The sequence below is a fragment of the Ischnura elegans genome, chromosome 5 (assembly GCF_921293095.1).
Source record: "Ischnura elegans chromosome 5, ioIscEleg1.1, whole genome shotgun sequence".
Taxonomy (NCBI): Eukaryota; Metazoa; Arthropoda; class Insecta; order Odonata; family Coenagrionidae; genus Ischnura; species Ischnura elegans.
Genome location: NC_060250.1, coordinates 96,886,387 through 96,905,880, shown reverse-complemented (window position 1 = coordinate 96,905,880; position 19,494 = coordinate 96,886,387). Strand labels below are relative to the sequence as shown.

The window sequence follows — 19,494 nt, the reverse complement described above, 5'->3', positions numbered from 1 at the left end:
TCTGATTGGTCATTGATTTTGAAGACCACTTTCCATGTGTTGGCTAATGTGTAGCCATCTTCTCTGTTGCAGTTCTCAGGATGCTTACGTGCAAATATATATAGACACAAGCACATTCATTTGATATTATTAATTACTTATTTTAAATAAAACTTAGATTTTGTTGGTTGCAGAGAAGCAGGCCATTATCAAGATTAATTTGTAATTGTAATTAATTGAATTAGGTAAATATGAATATATTAATGCAGAAACACTAATTTGATTTTTTAGTAATACTGTGGAAGCTCAGTTTAGCGAGTATGGCATTTTACAAGAATTGCGTTTTAGCGGGTGATAGTCTTTGTACCACTGTACGTCCTATGTTTTACGTGTAATATAAATCGGATTTAGCAAGTTCAAAAAGTTCCTTTCACAGTGTACGCTTGATATTACGACATATATTTCTCGAGGGCAATGCACCACTGAGCAAGCATGAACTATTATAAACGATTTAAGTTTTTCCTGGTGAATTCTTCTGACAAATATTTCTCGGGTTTGCATCCAGGTTAAAGCTTTTATGCAAGCCGACGTTTCGGAAGACGACTTGTCTTCCATCCTCAAGGCTGTGTTACTTTATCGAAGTTCAATTTCACACTGAACTGGATCGACCGTTTACAGAGGACAACAATACAGCTCAGGTGTCGTCCGATTGGCTGTAGGTCTTTTGAAATTCTTCACGTTTAACCCTTATGTTTTTCATACAGCTGATTACAGGTCTCCATGTAGTGCTTAGATGAAAGCCGGTGTCCCGATTGAAATTTTTGGGATTGAGGCGGATCTATTGCTTCCTTAACTACGCGGTCCCAATAACGTTGAGCATGGCAAAGGATTTTGGTGTCGTCCCATTTAATAGCATGGTCTTCATTAATGCTGTGTTCCGCCACAGCCGACTTTTCTGGTTGCGCTAATCTGAAAAATCTCCGGTGTTCTTTTAGCCTCGTCTCAATTGTTCGGCCTGTCTTGAGGATGGAAGACAAGTCGTCTTCTGAAACGTCGGCTTGCATAAAAGCTTTAACCTGGATGCAAACCCGAGAAATATTTGTCATGAACTATTATGTTTTGCATTATCAGTTTCTTACACTAAAAATACAAGATGTGTGTCAGATCTGCATCACCTAAAGCCAGTTTTGTTCAAGCATTTATGTGATTAACAGCCTTGAGTATGCTTCGCGCACTCCCATTTTACACTCTTCTTTTGTTAGGCCCAGTTATCAGTGGGAGGGGAATGGGAGGAAGATGAGAGTGGAAGAGGGAGTTAGTTCTTCCCCAATCCTCTTCAGCTAGCTTCGTCGCTATACAGTAGACTCTCGTTAATACAAACAACATTATTATGAAGGATATCATTGGTCCCGATGAAAAGGTCTATCCAATATATAGTAAAAGAAACGTTTTTACAAAATTACAAACCTCAGTCCCAGTCCCAGCAGTTACAAAATGAACTTCATTACGAAGTTCCATGAATAAGCAACAGTATTTAGGTGGATATACACTGCGCTAAGTTTTAATAATTGCACCACGTTGAAGTTCTCCTCTTGTAATGTGCCCAAGAGCGTCAATTATGGTTTTTTCCTCAGTATACACGCAAAATCAAATACAGTCGGATCCGGATTTAACGTCTTCGCATTTAACGTTTTTCCGCATTTAGCGTTTATTTTTGCGGTCCCGATTCATTCCCTATTAGGACAATGTAAAAATTATCCGTATTTAGTGTTTCCGCATTTTGCGTTTTTCCGCATTTAAGGTCGTAAAAAATTTTCCCGCACAAGATTATTTTGCCCGATTTAACGTTTTTTCACGACGGCTCATGCAAATGATTATCCAAATCTTCGAATTTCTGCTCATCAACAAGAAGTCTCTCATGAAAGTTTACCAAGAGTCATTAGAATCTACCGGGGAACGCTTCTTCAACTGCTTTCTTCCGCGAATGCAGCGCTGGGACCTTCAACTCGCAAGCTGGGTGATTTGTCTTCTCGTAATGTTTCGCTCCCCTTCTGATCCAAACACCAGACACTTTTTGAATCAGATCCGATCTAATGGAGCTAAGTCATCCCTTGATAACCTCTAACTACCTTATCCTTCACTTCGTGAACTTCGATGATACGTGACGACTGATGACACGAGTTATCCTCCGAGGGCCGCTACAATGATGGTTTCCTCGTAATGTTTTAATTGACGGCTTATGCCCCTTTCTACTCCACTCTCTACTGGCAGTCCATTGTTGGCCCAATATTTTTCCAGTCAACTACTTTCTCTTTTCATAAGAGGCCCAATATCATTTGCGCAGTTCACTAGAAGATTATTTTTATAATCCATTCCAAGGTCAGTTTCCATGGGGGAACAGCGAAGAGCCGAGGAAGTGTTTCCCCTGTCATGATCGTTGGTGAAAACATTCTTTCCTAACGGAACAACATTATTTTACATCGTAATTTAGATATCCCGGAGCCGAGATATCGACATGCGGCTGGTTGATATCGCAGTCGATTCAAAGATATTTATCTGGTGCTATTTTATATCTAAAGAGAATGACAATCGGAGTTTTGACAATTTTAGTTTAATTGACAGTTTTAGCCTCCTGTGGGCACATTTTGGATTTCGAGGTCATCCAAAAAAGGGGAATCTTTTTTCTAGTATGCGTACAAGTCGATGGTGATTCAACTCGATGATAACACCAGATTCGTTGTCATATGTCCGCGGCCTCATGCAGGTCGAATGGAGCCCGGAGAAGTTGCTTACGCGGCGCGCTGATCACCTTGACTCCGACTCACCATATTTCTCGGCAGTCCCCGGCATGTCCATGACTCTAAATAAATCGTTCATGCTGAAAAAAAATCACCACATATCACGGTAAAATAGATGAGCGCGAAAATATACGAAAATCCAGCAGGAATCCTTTGGTGCTTGACTGCGACATCATAACTCGGACGAAATTGCCGAACTCCAGAGTCACTGACAATTTTTCAGATGAAATCCAGTTCTGTTGAAGATTAAACCTTTTCACTTCACAGAGTTTAGCTAATCGTTATTCAAGGTCCAACCAAATTTTATTAAAAGCTGCCGAGAAACATGGTGATCAGCGCACCACGTAAGAAACTTCTCCGGGCTTCATTCGACCTGCATGAGACCGCGGATATATGACAACGAATCTGGTGTTATCATCGAGTTGAATCACCATCGACTTGTACGCATACTAGAAAAAAGATTCTCCTTTTTTGGATGAGCTCGAAATCCAAAATGTGCACACAGGAGGCTCAGAAATCGCTCGTTTCGCCGAGGCAACAGAAAACGTTAAATTGGCAAAATTCCAGAGAACCTCCCTTTTCCTAGATATTCGGTAGTTTAGAATTCGGGATTAGTGATCTTCTGCTGTCCCTTTATTTCACTCATCTTTATTGATGCAATGACGATTTTTCGAGTACCTACTTGCACCTTTTTTATTATATTATAAATGCTATAGTCACCTACATGTCTCTTTTACAGAAAACAATTTAAAATTTCTTCGAGGCCACTGAAATATCCGTAAAATGGAATCACTAATTTCCATAATAATATTCCGTGTGGGAATGCTTTTAAGTTGATGAATATTATAATTTTCTTAAAATATTTCATTAAAACAATTGTCATCCTCTCATTACTTATTTTTACTACCCATTTTTTAGCTGATTCCTGAAAGGTATTATCCAACTCTAATTGGGGAAAGAACATTTAATCAATGAATTTGTTGCTGCATGTAGCACCTTTTAGTTAGGTACTTAAAACAATATTTTTTATTCATAAAAAGCCATTCCAATCATTACAGACCCTAAAACGTGAAAAAAATGGCAGGTCCTCATTTAGTGTTTTTCCGCATTTAGTGTTTTAAATTTTGTCCCCGCTGAAAAACCTTAAATCAGGATTCTACTGTAATAAGCTTCATTCCTTTGGAGTCATGGTTACACAGTCAATACCACTCGTAAATTGGACGTACAGTTAGTCCTCTTCCTATCCACATTCAGTTTACGAATCCTCATAGATACGAGTATTCAAAAATTTCAAAATTTAAATTTGGCGCCTTTTGATTTGGCCGATGCAACATGATCTGGCATAGAGGAACTTGACTTTGGGCATAATCTGAACAAAGTATCATTGAATCCGGTGTGAAGTTAGGAACTGTTCAGCGTTTCGCCCGTTCTTCCTTACCGCAGATAGCGATTTTTTTTGGCTCCGGCTGCGACGCACGCCCAGCTAGATCAGTTTGTCACAATCAATGAGTGAGCGCACAATGATGCAGTGTTGCATTCTGCAGGATAATCGTACTCCTAGATGCCTTGCGTACAGTCTGGCCGGAGAGAGTTGTCTGATGGCAGCGTAAAAGGAGCGGAGAACCCTTCGCCAGCACAGTTTGCTGCCAATCACTGCCCCTAAAATGCACCTCACACCCTCGCTTAGTCATACAATGTTGTCATATGCACATGAAGCTCCGAAACAAGCCTGAACCACCAAAACAAGCCCTTTCTTCAAATCTCCAAAACAAGGAATTATTCCTTAGGGTCCTTCATGCTCATTCTTCACGGAACCCTTTTATTTACAAGTGATGTAGGCGTTTTGCTTTCTTACCTTGCAACCTTGCACCCTACCCCAAATTAGACCCTTCCTCCTGTCATCGGACAACTCTCGGCGGCCAGACTATAGGTTTATCAACTTATAAACAAGGTCTCAACACGCATCTAGTTCGTAGACTTACTGTATTCGGGAAGATATCAAACCTCGATTGTGTCATGCCGCATTCTTCTATTGAGAAACTGAAATGAATTTTCTTGTTTTCATATATTTGTGCATAATTTAATCGTGTATATTATGCACTTTTTTTTCGACAATTCCTAAAAGAAACCACGAACCTCCAGTTTTTTGGTCCAGTGAACTTCGTAATAACGAGATTCTTTTGTAATAATATAATAGGCTATACTTAAGCATGGGAACTTACATTGTAGTGAAACCCCCTTTATCTTTTCCTGTTTTAAGTATGGAAGTTCAATGAGCAACATTGTTGTAGTTAGATTGTCATTTGTTAGATTGTGCCGTCACATTGACTTTCAGTTTATGGCAAGCTAGAGCAACGTTACCTGCCACTGCATGCTATCCGGCGATGTATATTTCGATATTTTATTTATGCATAGGAATGTAGTTTGATCAAGACATCATCAGCTATTGCCATGTAGGAAAATCGCAATTATTACCAAGATGGTAAAATAACAATCAAGCTTAGGTTAGCGAACGAGGACTCAGTACCACCGAGTAATCAACTGTAAAAACATTTTTATAGGCAGAATTACTGTGCTGATAGTAGAAATCCTCTTCTTAGCAACCACTCACAGTGAATCTTCATTATCTCTTCTTCATACTCTATTTGATTCAAAATTTCACATCAAATCAGCATAACTGTGACGCACTTCCGCGCAATCTCTTAAATTTGTTTAAACGAATGGCTTAACTTAGATGCGGTTTACCCTCAAGGGTTATGTGCTATGCAAGCACAATTAAACTTTGCCATTTCCTACACCAGATCCTTTGAATCTCTTGGCAATGATTAAAAGCTCCTATGTCAAAAATAATATTCCATTCCGAATTTTGTGACACAGCACATGCATCCTCGTTAATCCGTTCCTATGCGGTGCTTTTATCGTAGGTCTGTAAACTGCCCAGAGTTATTTTTTTTGGAGGAGCTGAAGATTTTGTGCATTAAGTAAAATATTTATATCATCACAATGGCTCTCCAGAAAAACCCTCAGACTACAGTCCGGCCAGCGAGAGTTGTCCGATGACAGCCAAAAAGGAGGGGCAGAGAACCCTCCGCCAGCACGGATTGCAGCCAATCCCCCAAAATGCACCTCACACCCTTGCCTAGTCATACAACGTTATCACATGCATATGAATCAAAGAAACAAGCCTGAAAAACCAAAACAAGCCCTTCCTTCTATCATCAAAACATGGGATTGTTCCTTTGGGTCCTTCAGGATCATCGTCCCTTCCAGCTCCTTTCTTTGCGGAAGCGTTTTGTTTACATGTAATGTGTGCGTTTCCCTTTCCTACCTGGCAACCTTACCCCCTACCCCGAAGTAGGCCCTTCTGGCTGTCATCAGGCAATTCTCGACGGCCGGGCTATATGGAGGGGTGAACTTAATGCACCTGATCCTTTGAGCATGATCCAAGGCAGAGGGCTGAATTATCCAAAAACTTCCCCGCGTACAAAACATATTGATTCAGACTAGTTACGCTGTTTTTACAGCTTTCTTCGGCGATAAAAAATACAGGAAGGGGAATAAAATCGCTGAAACTGGGGACTTAATATTTTATAAAATTGAAAATCCCCCGTTTCTTTCTTTAAATATGTTGATACTCAACTAGATTGTGCCTGATAATGACTCTTAAGCTGTTTAACTTCGTTAAGTACTGTGGAAACAAAAGAAATCAAACGATTATGAGACTTTGGTGGGTTTATTCAACACCTCTGGATACAACGAGTGCTCGGTTTTGCGAGTAATGTCAAAGGGATTATGAGCACTCATTAAACCAGGCTTCTGCTGTATATTCAATGGCATGATTATAATTATTTGATATTAGAGCCTCACTATATCTCCAGGTCTGACAGAAACAATAAATTAAGACAGATATTCAGCCGAAAACATAGGTATAGGAATTCCTTCTTCCCCTGAACAATAATGGACTTAAATAAATGCTGGGCGGGACTTCGTGTGTGCATTTCCTTTGTTTCTTTATTGGCTGGTATCCTAACACCCTCAACAACATGCTTATCGAGGTGCTTCATGAGGTAGTAATTTTGTTGTTATTAAATTCTATGTTAATGACTGTTCAATACCTATCACCAACTTGTTGAATTCTGCCTACATATTACCTTATAACGAGAAAGAAAATATTTTTAGCATTTAACAAGTGTGGATTGAAACATATTAGAAACCCTGGTATGAAATATCTGTCATTCCACTTAAAACATGCATTAGTGGAGAGTATGAAGAATCTATCTCTAAATGTGAATTGTTTTTAGATTTCATCTTTTTTTATTCTTCACAATTAGGTAATGGACCGTTCACTTCAGGCTGATGGCCGGAGAAGTCCTGAATCTTTGAAGAAGGGAGAGGGAGCAGTTGATGACTTGAGCATGATTAGTGACAGTTCTGTGAAAACATCATTTTATCATGGAAGTTGGGACACATTGGCTGAAAGTAAAGGTCAGTAAATGAGGTGAAATTGCTTGCAACTTTTTTAGTCTCGACTTGCATTCCATCTTTAGCTTTGATCACCAACTCTGAATTTTAACTGTATAAATAATTTCAAATACCATGTTCACGTTCAGTCCTGTGAATACTCAGAGGGCTGAGCCTCTTAGCATCTCCAAATCTGAGTATTCCCATAGTGATTTAATTTATATTGTCGAGTCCTTATGATGAACCTGCGCTTTTAACATTATTCTGTTCTTAATGAAGTACCGGCTGTTCCCAATCTATTAAGTCTAACCTGGTAAAAATGCAAATGAGAAAACAATAATGTGCAACCACTGGCACTGTTGATACACTTAACCTTTTTCTTCTCACACGAAATTCAAATGATGTGATGGTATCGTGAAGCACAGGCAGCGATAAACGAATGAAGGTATCAAAAATTTGGTGACACTTCAAACTCGGAATATCAGCCTTTTTTGCAAGGATGGGGAGGCCATTATGAGGGCAATTAACAGCCAATGATTGTTATTATCTCCTTTATTCTAGCTGCTAACATAGACAATTGCTAGTCATTGCTTGAACAGAAGTAATACCTAAGTTTTATCATGGTCATTTTGTTTTCTGACAGCTGCCACTCATTTATACTGCCTCTACTTTTTGGAGAGGCGGTAGGTATGGATATTTTTAATGGTTTTTCAAGAATGCAAAACATCATCAAGGTCATAATGGCAATGAATTTAGATATGTTATCAATTATGTGGACTTTTACATAACATCCTAATTTTGCTATCTTTTTTATCCATAGGCCCAGGCAGTATAACCACTGTTGCCTCATCACCTGCTGCTACTCCAGTCACTAGTAATATTTCATCTGAACAAGGCATGAAAAAGGAGGGAACAAGGATCAATCTGGTTCCCAGTAGTCAAGAAAAAGAATTGTGAGTAAATGAATTCCTAAATTATTTAGTAAAATATGAAATAGGTATGTAGCTTGTAATATATATGTATCTACACAATGGTCCCATAGAGGAGATGATATTTATTATTGTCATCTGAAAGAATAGGGAGAACTCCATCTCATCTGAGATTAACCTTAATAAATGTGGAATTTAAAATCTGTATTAAAAGAGCGGGTGGCATGATAAATTTTTGTATCAAATTGCCTGACTTGACCTAAAATTTTATTTCAGTCTACAGCCGGCTGAATCATGGACTGGCACTGGCCATGATCCAACAAATGCTGAGACCATGCTAGTTGCTGCCATTGGGGGAACTACCAGTGCAAATTCACAGCCCACCTCCGCTCGAATAATTGTACCGAAAAGAAATGAGACCCCAATGAAGTATGTTTTTGATCCCCAAGTTTCCTCTTTCCCCACTCTGCAGAGCTCTCCCATTACAATGCCCAGGGGTCGGGTGACTTCTCAACTTGCAAAGGGAATCAAAGAATCGAAGATGGCATCAGTTAAAGAAGTGTCTAATGTGCTTCCTGTTCAGACCAAGCAAGCTCAAGATTCAGAATGCTCGGATCCCAAGATTTCACTGATGAATGATAATAATTTAAACACCAAGGTGGAAGTAAATGAGAAAGTAGGGAAGTTTTTAGATTGCTCTCCTCCAAAAATTCAATATAGACATACTGTGCAAACAATTTTGCCTCCTCCCTCCAGTCCAGGTAGGTGGAATATGAATGGATCCTTTACAAATGATTCCCCCATTGCAGTACCAATGAGTCTAAGGGAAGGCTCGCCAAAATCAGTGGAACTACTTGTAAATTCTGAATTTAAAGACACATTAGGGCTTAAACCACCTGAAAAACAACCATCCTCTTACCATGAAACTCCTAGTAAACCTGTGATAATTGATGAAAGAGACAGCAAGGCATCTCATAGAGATTTTCCTATGATTGGTGACAATGTTACCGAGACCGTCCATGAAAAAGCAAAAGTGGAAGTAAATGAACTGGGACTCACTGATAAAAGGAGAGAATTTCATGGTAACTCTGGTGACTTAGAGCCTGACAGTGGCAGAACAAAAGAAGAACCATTGCAGCATATTCCTCTAGCTCCTCTTCCTCTCAAAGAAAGTGACTCTCTTCACCCGCACGTTTTCTTACCCCATATTCCGTCCTCAGCTATACCTGTTCCATCCATGTCACCGGCACACAATAGTGGTGGTGATATGCCATTGCTTTGTGATGATGATATTTCTACTGCACAAGAGCGTGAAACAAACATTGGTGGTGGGTTTGGTGGTGAGAGTGTTAGTGAGGCAGCTGGAAGGAATTCAGAAGAGGTGGAACCTGTTGGAGGTAGGCGTAGACTGGGTGGTCTGAGAGATTTTGTGGAACTAGAACCCATTGAGGAAAATGTAGAGCTTGTTGGAACTGTTTGTGGTCGAACGGAAGCTGAGAAGGAGGTAAGTCTGGAGGAAACTAGCTCCATGAAAGCAGAAGAAATTGCTCCTGAGACTTCAGTATAGGCTTCATTTATTTTGGAGAAAAGTACAAAATTCGGATCCTGAAAGTAAGTCATATTGACAGCTCTTCCAGGTCCCTAAAACATTTTAAATCTGGTCAACAAGTGTTATCTCAGCTTGGTTAAGAAGAATGGGCATTTATAGGCATTTTATGTTTGCATTCAAATACATGACTGCCACCTAGTTTTCTAAAACTAAAACCACTGCAGTATTATGGGAAGCATTTCCAAGAACCTACTTAGTTTTATTAGTTTTTTGTCTTATATTTTTTATTTAAATTATTGCATCTAAATGCGGCATTCCTTAAAACTGTATTTACAATCAAGGTCAACTGAGAAATGGCATAATAATTAATGTAATTGGAAAGTTTGACTTCAGACGTAAAATAATTTTTACTTATGCCATCAGTTATGCTGTAGTTTCCTTTTTATTTTTCCACCATTTAAATATGTTCTCTATAGGAATATATTTAGGCAATACTCTTTCGTAACAGAGGTTTTATTTTTTTATGGTGTAAAAAGGAGGGAGTTGAAGGTGGATATGTAGTCAGATAAAAGAGTTGTGAGGCATTCAATTTTTTATTTATTTTATTCCTAATGTTCACCAAATTGGCAATGGCCATATTTATTCCTGAGAGATTGGTGTAATCCCTAGTATTATTGTTTTAAAATTTGTAATAGCATTTGTACTTTTTTCATATGATGATGTAATTGTTGAAGTATGTGCTTACTCAATCCGCCAACCTTCATCTCATTTAATTTTTCACTTCCTTTGTTGGCTAGTTATATAAATTTACTGACATTGCCACAGATGTAGGGCAATTGACTTCCAGTGTGCAGTATGTTCATCAGGTTCTTTTGGATGGAAGTCTGTACCTTAGACAACATGGACATATTTTCTGCTTGAATTTTGTATTATGAATGAAACAATTGCTGGTGTATGTTTTGGCTGTGCAGTTTTTTAATTATTTTATGCAAACTTACACTGTGTACAATTAATTTATTTTGTTGTGTACTTTTGATGTGTATAGAATTTGGAGATGATCAGTGATTTTATTGATTGGAATTTGGTTATGTGGAATTACTGTGGTAAATTGAATGCACCAGAAGTGAATACATGATCCTACTTTACCTCTTGGGCCAAATTTTTCTGGAGACTTCAACGGGTGAGAGAGCATCTGCCATATTCCGCAACCCGCCAAACACTGGGTTAACTAATTTTTCAACCGCTACCAATTGAAGTGCAGGCTTGAAATTTGGTTTGATAATTGTCTATTGCAAGCCCTACTCAGTATATTTTTGAAAACCAGAAAGTCCCGTCATTCTCCACTAGAAAAGATTCAAAACTCTACAACTCCGACCTTTAACAACTAAGCCATCTCCCCAAAATAGACAGGAGAGCCCCTCAAACAAATTCAAGCTGTGCCATGAGTATATTTTGTAAATCCATTAGAAAAACTGACAAAATTGCAAAGTGGGAGTGAGCGCCCTAGAAAAAATGAACGGACCGTGAATGGGTCCTCATCTATCAGAACTGTAAAATTTACAACAAAGTGACCCAGAAATTCTGCAGGAATAAGTGTAAAAAGAGCAAACTTTTCTTTAAAGCACAATTCTCTACTTTCGTTTGTCTTTTCCTTGCTCCCATGTCAGCCCTGTGGGCGCTCCTTTTTGTTCCTGTATGTTCTGCTGGAATTTCGATTTATGAATGAAACAATTGCCCCCTAAGCTCAGGGCCCTCAGTGATTGCCAACCTGGCCAGACCGCCCCTGTCCTTAATATCCCCAGCTGATAGCTTTGCATGTACAAGAGAGAAATATATGGTTGTGAAGGCTGAAAGGGAGGAAATTAATAAATCTTAGGTTTTGGAGTTTTGATGTGAAATTTTAATGAAGAAAACATAACCATCAACCATAGTAAATAAAAAAGTGGTTTCTTTATTAGACGGTAATTATGCAGCAAGTTGGTAGTGGTTCAATGATATTTGACTGCTATGCAAACTCCAGAATGACAAACCTTATCGAAAATTTCTGACCAGTTCCCTGTAAAAATAAGATCTGAAATTGGTCTGTTCAGATATGGAATTGAAGTTCCAATATGGATCTAGTGGGTACGAGAACAAACCGGAAATATTATGCAATCGTGTTCAGCATCAGTCCCTCCCTGGTTCCCCCATGCATCCAGGTTAAAGATATGTTCCCAACTGTCCATTTTTGTATTTGAATTTATTTTTTATTGAAAATTACTGTGGCCCTACAGGTAGGTATTCGTATATATATATTCCATCTACCACAGCACTATTGTCCTAGTCCTTTTTCTATTATATGTTCCTATCCCTTTATTTCCTTACCTCTGAATTGATTCGAATGTTAATGCTTAAAGGCCTGTTTACACGATACATTAACACGTACGAGTTAATGTATGTTTGCGTGAATGATTTTTGTGGACCGGAATGGAACACCCCTATGAAAAAATTGTATAAACCTGTTTCAAAATTTTATACAATTTATACAATTGTCATGGCAATGTATAAGATTGTATAAAATTTTGAAACAGGTTTATACAATTTTTTCATAGGGGCATGTACGAATGTATGAACCAAATTAGAACAGGTTCTATTTTCTGTGCATGCATTCGCACAAGTTGGGTGGTTACATGGTGCATTTTGGCGTTCATTCTCGCATTCATACATTTAGACATTAACGTACGTGTTAATGTACCGTGTAAACAGGCCTTAAGAGGCATCTTTTGGCCTTGAGACTTATTGACTGTCATTGCGAATGCCAGTCTGATTTGAAAATGAAGCCGTTTGAATTCTATTGGCACATCTACTGGAACAATAGGGATTCATGGTAGTAATACATGTTTTCCTTAAAACTTTTGATTCATAATGTTTGACAACGTTTTTCATCAATTTTTTAATGACTAATCGCGTGCCATTGCACAGCCGTGGTGGGTTTAAATTACGAAGCATGTTTAAATGGAGATCCAACCTTGTTGTAAACTGTGCGATGGGTGCGAATGGTGCCTGGCAAAACAAATCAATTCTAAAACTCAGGTGGGTAATTTAAAGCTTTGCTGGTATCACAAACTGTATCGATGGAAAAGATGTCAAACTACACAAACAATACTGGCAGTCGTCAAGGGGACATTAAGCCAAAAATGCTAAAATTTCAGCTTTTTCTGGATTCTTATTTTAAATAATTCACTGTAAATCACGAGGAAAATGAAATTCTATAGCAAGAATAAGAATTTGCATTTCTTTTTCTTTCCAATGGTTTATGTCTTAACTTAATGTGACCATTATCACTAATTTAAAGTTACTGTATCATATATTTATTTTATATGAACCATTATGAAATGTGTATAGGAACCTAGAATATAACCAGAACGTGTATGCCTGCTTATTGGATTTTGAAAAAGCATTTGATACAGTGAACTGGGTAAAGTTAATGGATATTCTCAAGAAAATTGGAGGAATAGGCGACTCGTTTGTAATCTGTATATGGCCCAGACTGTGCAAGTGAGAGTAGCGGATGACGAATCTGGTTGAGCAAGCATGGGCCGAGGAATGAGGCAAGGCTGTCCTCTATGGCCACTGCTCTTTAACGTGTACGCTGAGGAGATGGTAAGGGAAGCATGGGATGAGTTAGAAGCTGGAGTAAAAGAGGGAGGAATGATGTTCAAATCAGAGAGAGTTGCAGATGATCAGGCGTTGATTAGCCAGTCAGCGAGGGGGCTTCAGGCTCTTGCGGATGCGTTATACGAGCATTGCAAGGAGTATGGGATGAGAGTAAATCACAAGAAGACCAATGTTATGCGGTTTTGTAAAGCATAACGAGCGAGGAATGTCAAACTTAAGGTAAAGGTGGGTAGTGAAAAACTTGAGCAGGTGGAGCAGTTTGACAATTTAGGCAGTACATTAGAGGAAAACCGATACAATAGTAAGGATATTGGGAAGAGAGGATATAAGGATATTAGCAAAGGAGGCGTTCATGAACAGGAAGTAGCTTCTGAGAGGTTTCCTATGTAAGAATTTAAAGAGAAGGATAGTGAAGAGTCTTGTCAGGAGTGTAGCGCTTTACGGTGTAGAAAAGTGGACTTAGGAAGGAGGGCGAGAAAAGACTGGAGGCATTTGAGATGTGGATGAGGCGAAGAATGGAGAAGGTGAAGTGGACGGAGGGGAGGAGGAACGATGAAGTGGTGGGTGAGGAAAGGCAGCTTATAGATGAGATACGGCGGAGACAGAGGGTATGGATGGAGCGAGTACTTAATGGGGAGGGGATGTTGAAAACAGTGTTAGAGGGTAGAATGTTAGGTAAACGAGGGAGAGGAAGGAAAAGAATGGAATTTTTAGATATAATGAAAGGGAGTAGGCCTCATTGTGAATTGAAGAGGGAAGTGGTTGACGGGGAGGGAGGACTCCAGAGTTTTTCTCAAGTACTCCATGGAAACCTGCCTTAATTGGTAGAATACTTTAATAATAATATGTATTTTAAATTGGATTCCCCAGGGAGGGGCCTATAGCCCTCTCTGGATCTGCCACTGGTGGGAACAACACACACACTATGGATTTCTGGTAGTGGACTTCACAGTATTTAAAAGGTAAGTTGTTTAGTGGGGATTATCAACAACAATAGCCACAATGCATAATTTTTCGCATAAACCTAAAGTTAACTATAGAAAATCCAATCAGTAAAATAACTACTAATATGGTTACTATAATGTGGCTGTGGCAACTTCCTACCCAATCAGATACAAATCTCTGGTTATTGACTCGGTTGCCACTTCGGTGATGCAAGACCTCCCCTGATAAAAATAAACTCCTCCATTGTGGGGAGGCCTACCCTCTAATGAAGGAAAGGATAGGACTACCCTTCAGCAAGGGTAGACGGAGCTGAGCGTATTTTAGAACATTGGCGGGTAGGCCCTATCCTCTCTGGAGTGTAGAGGAAGGGTTGGGCCAGTCTCAATGAAGGGTAGAGGAAGGATAGGACTACCCTTAGTATATCCTTCATCAAGGGTAGACAGAGGGTATTTTAGAACATTGGCGGGTAGGCCCTATCCTTCCTGGAGTGTAGGGGAAAGGTAGAGGAAGGGTTGGGCCAGTCTCAACAAAGGGTAAAGGAAGGATAGGACTACCCTTCAGCAAGGGTAGATGGAGCGTATTTTAGAACATTGGCCGGTAGGCCCTATAATTCCTGGAGTGTAGGGGAAGGGTTGGGCCGGCCTCAAAGAAGGGTAGGACTAATATGAAAACTAAAATTCCATAAAGTAATATGAAATTTTACAAAATCGCCAAGCAACTAAATTAAAGGAATGGGGATGAGTTGTAACGGTGATTCCTAAAATTATAAGACAGAAGAAAAAAAATAGCCTTCACGTGGACTTGAACCCAGGACTCACACATTAGGAGATGATGAAGTAGCACCTCAACAACCTCTGCTGTCAACCTCTGAAGGGTAGTCCGAGAATTGCCTTACTAGACGGATGGTAAGGGAAGGAGTCTAAAGGAAGGGTAGACGAAGGATAGTCCTACACCTCCCTTACGTTTAATTTAGTGTAGAGTAAGGATTGATGGGTGGAAAGGGAAGGAGTTTCAAGGAAGGGTAGATGAGGGATAGCCCTACAATTCCCTTACCCTTAATGGAGTGTAGATGGATGGTAAGGGAAGCAGATCCAAGGAAGGGTAGACGAAGGAGAGCCCTCTACATCCCTTAACCTTAATGGAGTGCAGAGGAAGGGTAGATGGATGGTAAGGGAAGGAGTTGCAAGTAAGGGTTGATGAAGTATAGCCCTACCCTTCCCTTAAACTCAATACATGTTGGACGAAGGATAGACGAATGGTAAGTGAAGGAGTTCCCAGGATGGAAAGATGACGTATAGGCCTTCCCTTACCCTTAGTAGATGTTGGACGAAGGATAGAGGATTGGTAAGCAAAGTAGTTCCCAGAAAGGGTAAATGAAGTATAGTCCTACCCTTCCCTTAATAGATGCTAGACGAATGGCAAGCGAAGGAGTTCCCAGGAAGGGTAGATGAAGTATAGGCCTACCCTTCCCTTAATAGATGTTGGACAAAGGATGGAGGAATGGTAAGCAAAGGAGTTCCCAAGAAGGGTAGAAGGTTTTTCCTTCCCTTCCCCTACCCTCCACGGAGTGTAGAGCGTGGGTTGAACAAGGGTAACTACCCACCATGATGGGTACTACCCTTCCTTTACCTTTCTTTTACCCACCATGGGGAAGTTTACTTTTATCGGGGTCACTCGAGTCCATGTAGGCTCGCTCAGAATGCTTTCCACAGTTGATATGTTGAGTTCTAACTAAAATTGAGTCAACTTGATCCTAGATGCCCGCCGCCAATGACTCGCATTTTTTTTTAAATACCTCTTGATAAATATATTATACCTCTATAAAATAATTTATGATGGGCTGACGAAGACAATCCTCGAGGGACAATTAGATGGCAACATCGGAAAAGGAAGACCTCGAACAAAATATATGGAACTGGTAAAGAGGGACAAGAAGAGAAGGAATACGTAGGTGTGAAAAGATCAGCTCACAAGAGATAATTGAGTGAGGAGCTGCATCAAACCAATCCTGAAATTGTAGAACAGTGATGATGAAACATAATTTCACGTGTGATATTGAACTCTAGTCAGTAGTGGATACAGAAAACACTCAAGGAGGGGGCGCAAAAGACATCTTGAGTTACCTTTACTTTTATCGCATTAAGAATAATCAAGTCACAGTCAGAGTAAAAGAAAATTTTAATTAAAGTGATTGTGCACATATAAGATACAGAGGATACGAAACCCTTGGGCGGGCTCGCTGGTTACACTCCTGGGCCAAGGTCTGAAGGATTAGCTTATCACTTCTGCACCGCAGAAGGGGGAGGACAGGAAGGAAAAAGGGAGGCGCCGCCGCGATAGGAGCCCGACGACGCCTCCTGGGACGGGATAGGGAAGGAAAGGATGGGACAAGGAATCCCGCACCGTCACAAAGGCGGGTCCTACCATCAGCGAAACCTGGAAAACCATTTCTGTGCCAGCGATTTCAGAGGATTATTCTATGAGGAAGAATAATCCAACGATCAAATCGCTAGATACATATAAGAGATAAGAGAGAGAGTATGAGGGTTCAGGGCAAACCCTTCGAGGATACAACGCACCGGGGCCGGGAACTAAGCCAGTGGCTTATACGCCCAATCACCTGGGGAGGGGCTGGAGAGAAAGGAAAGAGGAGCCGCCACGATAGGAGCCCGACGACGCCTCAGGGAAAGGATAGGAACGGGACAGGGAAAAACACCTCAATGCTATAGAAGCGAAGAAGGCCCTACTAAAAAGCGAAACCAAGCAAAGCTATTAATGTTCTAACAACTTTGGAGAATCATTCTATGAGGAAGAATGATCCAACGATGAAATCGTTAGATAACATATAAGAGACAATGCCATCTTATAATATAAAAAAGCAGAGGCGCCGACTCGAGGGGGCCCGCGCCCCCTCAAAAATTCGTTATGGGTGTGAGGAAAAAATGTGTCAGGCTTGTCGATTTTCCCTTCAGTGTCCAGATATCGAGGTTCCAGTTATCAGGGTTCTATGTGATCATATGATTCTTCTAAAATGCTTAAAAACTTAAAACTCACTACTTATAAAATTTCCCGGGGCAAGATCCCCGGTTTGGGCCCCCCAATATTTTTTGCAAGTCGGCGTCCCTGTAAAAAGGTTACAATTGTTCTGCAATGTTTGGCAATACGGGCGGACTCGCAAGGGAGGGGCGCATGTCCCCCATCTGTATCCGCCACTGACTCTAGTAAAAACACCATACTCATAGTTTTTAAGAATAACAAATAATAGACAAACATACAAAAGGTCGATACGCGTACGTACACTTAACAAGTTTTATTGTTTAAAAAAAATACGTGATGTGATTCTGAAGATGACTGTGTTCGCACGTAAATCTAATTTCGCGGAACTCACTTTACCGCCTGCACCTATAAATATTTACCTCACCTAGGTCCAATGCGGGAAATGTCTCGCAAGTAATTTACAGAATCTCTGCGGGTTTTAGAAAGACACAGCCGAGAAATCACCACGACTTATAAGAGGACACGAGGGCATTTTGCTAACGTATAATCAACTCAACTCCACTCGTACCCTTACCAGCCGCCATATTTCGTCTCTAACGAACCCCTAAACAGGTGGCTCTCCCCATCTCATAGCAACTGCCCTCACTCCCTCACCTCGTCCCTCTAGTGGTGTGCAGCAGTGCGAAGTCGAAGGCTCTAAGGCGAAGTGATGGTGATGGCGCATCGGCGCATCGCCCAAGAACCCGCAGCGGCATTTGAAGCCGCTCTGCCGGAGTTCACGATAAGCAGTTATAATGAAAAATTATCACATACGGCAAATTCGCATGCTAAGCTTGATGGCCGTTTTACGCGGGGCACGTAATTACGCAGGTTAGAACTGAATTAATTTTTCATAATGGCGTGTAATTGCGCGAAATCACGAACGCAATTAGGACGGGCTGTTTGGCATTTCATGTACATGCATTCTCGCAATTCACCGCTTTACACGACGCAATATTGCAAGCGCTTTCATACACACGTCATACTGTGCCAGTGCCCTTTGTATACGGCCTTAACATCGCATTATAGCTGCGTACGAGATTAATAAGTCCCAATAATAGTCCGTCATTTACATTTGTTTCGGTTAGTTAATGAAATTGCTTTGCGTCCCATTGTTCATAATTGTCCCCTTTATGGCTTGTAATTGTTGGGGTTTTGTCTTTTATAAGAGTGGTGAACATTAGTGTGGCGGTGATTTGGTGTCAATCGTGGAAAGCACACTGTCGCTGGAAGCTTTTCTAAAGACGTCTCATTCATACTGCTAGTGAATGAATGTGGTTATATCGAGGTAAGTTAAGTTGTTCATGTCGCGTATAACATAAATGTATTGCAATTATATTGTGATGTGAGAAAGCAAGCGTGAATTCAATATCCTAGTAGATATTTGGGATTGTATTACATCCCGATTCAGCGTGAGTCATTGCCTCTTGCCTGTTAATTAAAACAGTGGGAGCCAGCGGAGATGGCAACTTCATGGTTTGATTGGGAAGCTGCTTAAATAACATCAGTATCCAGTTGACAAGTTTGGTAGGAACTGATGCTCCTTAACTTCTGTTGAAATGGCTTACGATGAAATGCTTATGTTGGAAATATTAGGAACCTAGTTAATGAATCATGTGATTCCTAATATTTCTGCTTATAAGAAGCATGATGTATTCACTCTTTCCTTTGAGATTTTTACCGAACTGAGGTTTCTTTAGATATTAGAGAAGAGTACAAAATTATAGGTTCGACCACTTGTAAGGTTCATATTCTTCATTTTATCCTCACTTGATTTTATTAGGGAAACTGGTGCTTAAATTGGCTTATCCTATTTCTACATGCAGTCAGTCCTTGGAATTGTTGCTTTGATGCAAACAATTACCAATTATCTTGACCTCCATCAGTTTAATGTTACCTATTGACTCGAGGTTTGAAAACTGCTTATGAAAAAATCCAACCACTTATGTGCTGTGCATGGCACAGTCAAGGGGTTCAAGGCATTACTGGCATTACTTCCAGCATTGGATCAGCGGATTAGCAGAGGCATTGTGCAACATTTTATTTGTTATGGTTCTATTAAATTCCTCTACAAGCTTAGGAAGATACTCTTTTATTCAACTTTTGGTATACCTTGCTTGTATATAATCAAGGATGAATT

General features: G+C 40.1%; 2 protein-coding genes across 5 annotated transcripts in view; both read left to right on the top strand.

Moving 5' to 3' along the window:
• Positions 1-10,861, top strand: part of LOC124159303 — an 89,447-nt gene extending 78,586 nt beyond the window's left edge. For all 3 annotated transcript variants that reach the window (XM_046535035.1, XM_046535034.1, XM_046535036.1), the window contains 3 exons: positions 7,109-7,262; positions 8,059-8,191; positions 8,444-10,861. In XM_046535035.1, the coding sequence (XP_046390991.1) occupies positions 7,109-7,262; positions 8,059-8,191; positions 8,444-9,734 (1,578 nt within the window). In that variant the 3' untranslated portion in view covers positions 9,735-10,861. The remainder of the gene's footprint in view (positions 1-7,108; positions 7,263-8,058; positions 8,192-8,443) is intronic.
• A 7,051-nt stretch (positions 10,862-17,912) lies between these two features.
• The window catches only part of LOC124159302 (bestrophin-4-like), a 54,465-nt gene continuing 52,883 nt past the window's right edge, over positions 17,913-19,494 (top strand). For both annotated transcript variants that reach the window (XM_046535033.1, XM_046535032.1), the window contains exons 1-2: positions 17,913-18,437; positions 18,524-18,642. The gene's annotated coding sequence lies outside the window, so the exon portion shown is untranslated. The remainder of the gene's footprint in view (positions 18,438-18,523; positions 18,643-19,494) is intronic.